Genomic DNA, 7,547 nt, shown 5'->3' on the forward strand with positions numbered 1-7,547 from the left:
CGCTCATGTGATCTACAATTGCCGCGTTGGAGCGATCTGCACGGGGAATCGCCGAGCTGGGTAATCACCTAGCGGTGCGCAGTGACGGTAGCTCAGAAAGTACACGTGGCGGATTGTGATTGTGGGGTGATCTGTTAGTTAGCAACATTGCCCTGCCCAGAAAGTCTTGGGCTCAGTCGAGACTTGAGTTAGGCGCGATATATGCTCTAATCAAAAGTATATTGTGAGTATTTGGGCTAAATTATGCTGCGAAATTTCCTCCTGTTGTGCTGTGTTTAGTTCAGTTTGGTGTTTTTTTCAGCTATTGAGTAATCAGTCGTGAATAAACCAAAACATATGTACCAACATTTGGTAAAAAACGAACAATAGCCTATTTATGATGGGTGAAGTTACGGTAATCGGTTTCATAAACCTTAGTGGCGAAAGACAGTTTGACTTTTGCAAGAACGCATAACAGAAATGCGAGAATGTAGAATAAACGGCTAATGCAAGTTGTTGTTTTCATTGATTGCCATATTTTGTTGGGTTGTCTGCAAACTTTGCAAAACTGTTGCACCAGCGGCAATGATCGCTGTAAACGTATAGTGGAAGCAGAAATCCAACGATAATGAATTACATCATACAAATTGTCTACAAACTTTGCAAAATTGTTGCACCAGCGGCAATGAACGCTGCAAACGTGTAGCGTAAGGGGAATCCCCAAGCGATAGTAAATTACATCACCTCGACGGCAGACGGAGAAAAAACGCACTCGCTACTTTATAAGCTCCGTTCTGTCAGCATCCATAAATAGTAAGCTGTTGTTTTTTCATCATCAGATGTTAAGCAGACTGTATCTTTTAAGTAAACCACTGCGCACAGTTATTTCCGATTAGGACTCAAGTGATTCTAAGGGTGTGGCGATGCTAAGTTAGGCATCGGAAAAACTTTAGGGCGATATGTTTGTGTATTCCGGAGGGCTAGGTTGTTTGTTAGGAAAATCATTTAAAAATGTTTGTGGGATTGATAATAATCATTTCATTTTATATAAGAGATTATTTGCAACTAATTGTTCTCATGAGGAAATCTAATGCAGTATCTTACTATTTCTGTCTTTTTTGACCATAGATTCACAACCCTTTTTCATAATTTGTTTTGTACTGTCAAATCAAAACTTGAAAAGTACACTTCACTGCGACTACATTATTGTCTGGCTCAAAAATTGATCCAAACAGCATTGTGAACTTGAACTATAGCGTCGAGAAACGCTTGACCATGGGAAATCAACTTGGAAAAATATCGCGTCGCGCAGGTAGTACAAAAACATTCGAAAAACTGAAAGACGATGTGGAGATATATTTTAAGAATTATTTTTGTAATTGGAATTCAAGTTAAAACACTTGCTACATAAATTATGTCTAAGGGTTTAATTTCCGACTAAATGCTAAACCAGCCGTTTTTGGATTAACTTCAGTGTCTTTTATGCAGCTTATTATTTTGGATTTGGTTTTGCATCACAACGAAAAACCGAGATCAAAGTTGGTATTCACGCGTACGAACGAAAGGTTTATAGCGCACCTAATGACATGTGAGTAGTAGGCTAAGCCATGTTCCTTAAGTTTATCGTTTTATCTGATAAACAATTTTTCATTTGGCAACACCAAAGGCCTTTGATTGTACGAAATATGACTCTGTTAATTTACATTATAACTTACACAGTTTATTTTATTCAGAAACCATCAAAGACAAACGACAGAACACATGGTTAAGCATTCGTGGGTTCACAATTTTGTAATGTTCGACCATGAGCGTTTGCGTCGTAGATATGAGTCCTAACTGGTCCAGAAACAATGATCACTTTATTTCAAGTAAAAAAAGAGGCGCTCCGGGAAAAAGAAACGACGGCAAAGCTTAGACACTATTGTTTCAACTGATTTTTGTTAAATATTAAAATTAACTTAAAACATAAAATACAGGCTCCCAGCCTGGATAAGTAATTAAGTAGGCTACAGCAAGCACGTGTATTCATTCAAGGGGTGCAATATACACTGACCATTTTCTGTGAATGTATATATTACAACAATACAAGCAGGTTTTATGCCAATCCCCAGCAGTTCAGCCCCTATAGCCACAACTGTACTGAGAAACAAAGCTTAGGCTTCCTTTATTTCTATATTTAAATATCAGTTTACCCTTTTGTTTTGTTTTACTATACGGTATATAATGTTACACGGTTCTGTAAATAGCATTGCCTTTTGGACTGTTTTTATACGAATGGTTGCTGCACTTTATCAAATATTTCCTGACAAAAATATGTTCTTTCTATTTGTTTCTTGAAGCATTCTACGCATAGGTTATTAAGTGCCTTGACATGTTGGATTTGGACATCCTTGGATGTCGGACTTTTTATTGATTTTCAATCCTTGAAGTTTTATTTCAAAATGCAAGAGTTGTCAAAAATATTTTTCATCAAGTGTCGCTGCGATACTATACTTGCGATGCAAACAAAATTTTCGACACCAGTTTACAATGTCAGCCTTTTTTATTAATCTGCGGTATGAAACGTATCTATTTTATGTTTAAGCAACAGTTTTGCAGGCATGTCTGTTAAAAAATAATACGAGGATAAATTTAACTTCGAAAGCGGGCAAGCAAAAAACGAACAAAATCGTTAAAATTCTCTCCCTAATAAGTGGGCATCAAGTATAACTATAAATAATAAGGCTGCTAAATAGACCATTTTGGTGCCAACGTTTTTTAGTAGTTGTACAGCGAGAATTAATTGTTCCGCTTGGCTGATTTAAGTTATCCTTTATTCGTGACGTATTGAAATATTCATCCGCGACAGAGCATGTGCTTTGAACGCCACGTTTTGTGAGCTGCGTTTAGGTTTGCAGTCAATTTAAGTGAATTTATCCTAATTTCTTGTGTCTATTTGTTTATAGTGAAACTGTAAATGTTAAGAGCAATAGCTAAAATGCTGAATTGTCAGTTGTGGAACCTCTAGCCGCGTGCTAGTAAAGCCCTGGTTACCCAACAGTTGGTATGTTTTATGTTCTTATTTGATTTGTGTTTAACTTGTGTTAATGTGTATTCTAACCGTAACTGGACTTATTACAAGTAATTTGGAAGTAATCTAATGTAAAATATGACCGATTAATGTAGATTTAATTTGAAACCTTGTGTGTACTGCTAAAACTGCTTATAGTGTTTGGTATCGCTATGACGTCATAATGCGTACGTATGGCTTATGTATGTTATTTGTGGTTACAGAAAAACCGTTGCCGTTGCTATTGACGTTGTCGTCTTGGTTTATTCGTCAGCGTTGCCTTTTATCGCCAAAAAAGAACATTCGTTGCAAATGCAAGAGTGGGTCGTCTTGGAGGACGGGCGCGTTTTACAAAAAGGGTTATCTAGTGTGACGAACGGCGCAGGGCCAGGCTGCGCACCTAGCGGTCGTTACAGTAGTATTGCGTTGCTTATTACGTATTATCTCGTTGGTGCAAACTATAATACCACAATGTGACTTGTAGTATTTCCAATGTTAATTTGTTGCCAAACTTTTGTATTGTTTTAAGTGGCGTTGGTAATGGCATAATAGTAGCTCCCACTGTATCGGCGCCCATACCCGGTGCTATGTGCGTTATTGATACCCGTCCCATACAGCAGTGGATCAAGTTGTTATTGCCATACAAAACTATTGATGTGTAGTTATGATGTTAGTTTTTTATCTTTGTGACGTACCCAGTTTTCGAGTAAATTTTCCTACGTTTTGTTTTGTGGAGAATGAATTGTGATATTACGAATTTTTATTCGTTGTATATGAAACAGTGGTCGTCTAATAGGGTGGAATATGAGATAGTCGCGTTTTTCAATCGGTTTTCTAGTGTTATGAACGGCGCAAAGTCAGTCTGAGCGCAGAGCGGTCGTTACATTCTTCACATTTTATGTGATCCAGGACCGAGCAGGTAAACTATATTAATAATGGCTACCTTGCATACATGCTAAAACACAAGTTATAATGCATCTATATATATATGTATTAAGGGTTAATATATACGTATTTTGTGTGAAATCTTGGGAGAATCATGGTAGAATAGCCTTTTCAATAGTAACCTGACTTATCGAAGTCATAAGATGGTTCTGATGAATCGTAGTAGTAGGATTTGTCGTAACAGTATGGCTTTTATTTGTCGTAGTAGCTTGACTTCTCGAATTCATTGAATAATCTAGCCTGCGGTGGGATTCGAGCCCACGGCAGGAGTCTTACCGTGACTCGCGCTTTACCAACTGCTTGGAAGACCGGCTGATTCGATATGACGCCTTTAATAGGCCTGGCATACTATGATTGATTGATGACACTAAAATTTGAGCTTTAATTTTCATGTTACTATCCAAGCCTTCTGCGATGTTTGAATGTCATTAAACTTTTTGGAAAAAGAAAAACAAATTTTTATAGCTGCCGGGATTCCTGACACTTTGCTCAATTAACTTCGGACAATTCAATTGGAATCACACTAATAACAAGTTTTTGCTGTTTTATATTATTTCTATCATGATTTTGGATTTTTGCAACATATTTGTCTAAAAACTAACGTTAAACCTTTTGCCATCTTTGACTGGGCCCTTAATTGTCCGCAAATAAAGAAAATATTTTGTTGGTCCAATTTAAAACGAGATAAAACAGCTTAAAGAAAAACTACATTTTCACACATTTAAATGTATCGTATGCATATTCTTGTTAAATTTATTTAGCACTTGTATACACATCTCATTTCAATTTTAATGATCATTTATGCATCAGTAGAATATTTTAAAGTCTTGCGAGGACTGCTTCGTTGTAAAGACCATCAGCTTTGCGAAAAGCTTCATACATGATGTAGTTTTCCAACCACTCTGGCGGATTGCTGTAAAACAATGCAAATTTAGCATTTAGATTGTCTTGTGATTGAAGCATATGCTAATAATGTCAGCTAACAGATGCATAGATACTAAGTAAAACACGTCGGTATTCTGCAGGTCACCAGTGTGTCAATGACCAAAATTTATAAATCACTTTGACACAAAAAAAACTCACTTCCATCTCAAATATTAAGTGAAAAGATGTGGGTAAAGCCTTTGGCATTTTAGATCATTTAGCCTTGTCCGAAAATGAGGGGCAGCATTTAGCACACGCAGCTACCTTTGGCGGAATTTTGAAGTTTAAAGTTAAAAATATTGCATTTACAAATGAACTTGCTTACTGGGAAATTTCTCGCGAAAACACGCGACGTTGAAAAAGGGCGTAGTTGCATAATGTGACCTCTCGGACTCGTCCTGTAAAGTAATTAAACAAATTAATTTATTTTCTGCTTTATGTTTGGTTTGTCGCAAAAACGTTGTTTGACGTTTGTGTGAGTCCCAAAATATGTCCCTTTTAGTCCTAAAATATGATTGATTGGTCGGAAATTAAAATAAAAAACGATGGGGTACTAATGCAAAAAAGCATTTTTCGAAACGTATAAACTAAAGCATATCGTTTTGAAAAGTGCAGAAAATTACATTTTAATCGCATTTTTATTGCATAACGCAAGTCACAAATTGTATAATACAAACAAGCGGATGATAAAGTCGCCTATAAAACAGAAGTAGAGACTATAATCCGCTTTACTTTACATACCAAACGTTTTGTCCCATACTACAGTGTGAAAAAATCGCACATAGACGCAACAAGAACAAAATTGTCGGCAACAGCGCGCATAAAAATGCAATTTTTTTCACGGGGTTCGAACCCAAGACTTTCCCTTTTTTATGTATGTTTGTGGGTTATTTTAAAGACTTACTGAGATCACTGTCGCCACTTGGTGGATCATTTTCCTGGCTTTGTGACGTGTTTTGGGCCACGCGAGCAGAAATGACGGCCATTGTATCAGCTGGCACACGAAAGAATCTTCTCATGCTAGCATGGTAGTAGCAGTAATGATTGGATGATTCCATAAGATGAATTTTCCGTTGCAAATTGGTGACACAGGAAATATTTCAGCTGAAATGCTGAATAAGGCAATAATTAAAACGCCTATTGTCATGCAAACCTAAAAAAATAAAGTTTAGTTGTTCAAACTGAAACGCTATACAATGTATTTGTCGCAGTATTAATTGCTACGTTTATCTGATACGCTGGTATTTACAACAAGCCATTATCCTTTTCGTGGACATAAGCTTACTAAGTGTATAGGTGGAACCCCTATCTGGACAAAACAACTTATTTAACTTATACAATGCACATAACCCTTTTTCTAATTTGTAAACAAAAAAAGGAAACCATACTGTTTACTTATTCGATTATGCACACTTAAACGACGAAGTTTTACAAATAAATTTTCTCTCTAAAGTCTCTGGTCCCAAACGTTCCTTGAGCGTTTACGTACCGTGACGCCGTTTTTCTGCTTGAGTAATTGACACAAAACCGCACAAAGGCAGCTTGTCAGTGCGAAGGGTTGCTTTTGGGTTTCGGAATTATTCCTAAAACGTTCGTTTATTGCCAAAAATACAACGAATTGTGGTAATTAAAATGAGAATCCCAAATTATTCATACAACTTGACCTAACGATTGTTGCTAACCGTCATTATCAGGTAACCTATAGGTTGTGGGATGTGGGTTCTAATTCTGTCTCGGTCGCTTGTGTTTCCCTGAGGAAGAAACCTGATGGGTTAAACTAAATCGAAGTCAATCGCTTCCTAAATCTTAAAAATCAACAGACGTGTAGGGCGTCGTCATTGTGATAATAACCCATTCAAACGTTGCCCGCCCACCTAGGATAAAAATGAAACAAAACAAATACCTGTTACGAGTCTACGGGCAAAACCTGGCATTCGCCGGCGCGCGCTGGCATGCCCTGTGACATGCGCTGGACCTATTCAAATGCGTTAATTGTACATCATTTGTAATTGACACACACAAAAATAAACTGAATGGCAAGTGATGTTGCACACAAAAACTCTGAAAAAAAATGTAGTTTTTCTTCGTTACTGGACCGAGGTATTTGAGTCGTTTTGTTTATGCCTTAAAGTTGAAACGAAATCGTATAGCAGCACGAAATATGCCAAACAAATAATTTACCGTCAAAGGACATAAAGCGCCTGGCTGTTAATCGAACACAACAATTAGCAAAGAACGATCTGTTATATCATAACAAAACTGCTTTCTGAAAACCGAAATAAATCAAACTAAAAACCACACCAAAAACAAGCGTAGACTAACTACCTCACGTTATTGCATTTTAGAAAGCATATCTAACATAATAACCCCAGCAAAAGTAACCAGCTACACAGATGTATTTGTGTATGTAACCCTTATCTTTAAAATTATTGGGAATAGTATTTACTTTGTTACAACCACCAGTGAAAAAACATAGGGTTCTATGTTCGCAGAGAACGGGGCGTGGAAATTTAATAGCAATTCTATCATTGGTTGAAATTATTGGCTGTGCCGCAATCTGGGAATGGCACAAGTTTTTGTCCGGCTGTTTGTTTAAGACACCCACAATAGAATTAACCAATCCCTTGCCAATACCATAATAACTATAAAC

General features: G+C 37.0%; 1 protein-coding gene and 1 long non-coding RNA gene across 3 annotated transcripts; one reads left to right on the forward strand and one right to left on the reverse strand.

Moving 5' to 3' along the window:
- The first annotated feature begins 1,014 nt into the window (after nucleotides 1–1,014).
- Nucleotides 1,015–3,341, forward strand: LOC145238333 (uncharacterized). 2 transcript variants are annotated; one of them, XR_013862101.1, is made up of 4 exons: nucleotides 1,015–1,291; nucleotides 1,468–1,567; nucleotides 1,713–3,022; nucleotides 3,253–3,341. It is a non-coding gene; the product is annotated as an uncharacterized LOC145238333 (long non-coding RNA). The 2 variants fall into 2 exon arrangements; XR_013862100.1 differs by having other exon boundaries at nucleotides 1,713–3,341.
- Nucleotides 3,342–4,712: 1,371 nt separating this feature from the next.
- LOC145239566 (uncharacterized) lies at nucleotides 4,713–6,045 on the reverse strand. The gene is made up of 3 exons (XM_080102919.1): nucleotides 5,802–6,045; nucleotides 5,223–5,295; nucleotides 4,713–4,886 (listed from the first exon to the last, which is right to left on the reverse strand). The coding sequence occupies exons 1-3, from the start codon at nucleotides 5,953–5,955 to the stop codon at nucleotides 4,793–4,795; spliced, it is 321 nt and encodes a 106-aa protein (XP_079959045.1). The 5' UTR covers nucleotides 5,956–6,045; the 3' UTR covers nucleotides 4,713–4,792.
- Nucleotides 6,046–7,547: the final 1,502 nt, after the last annotated feature.

The sequence above is a fragment of the Phallusia mammillata genome, chromosome 7, assembly GCF_965637545.1.
Source record: "Phallusia mammillata chromosome 7, kaPhaMamm4.hap1.1, whole genome shotgun sequence".
In the NCBI taxonomy this organism is placed as follows: Eukaryota; Metazoa; Chordata; class Ascidiacea; order Phlebobranchia; family Ascidiidae; genus Phallusia; species Phallusia mammillata.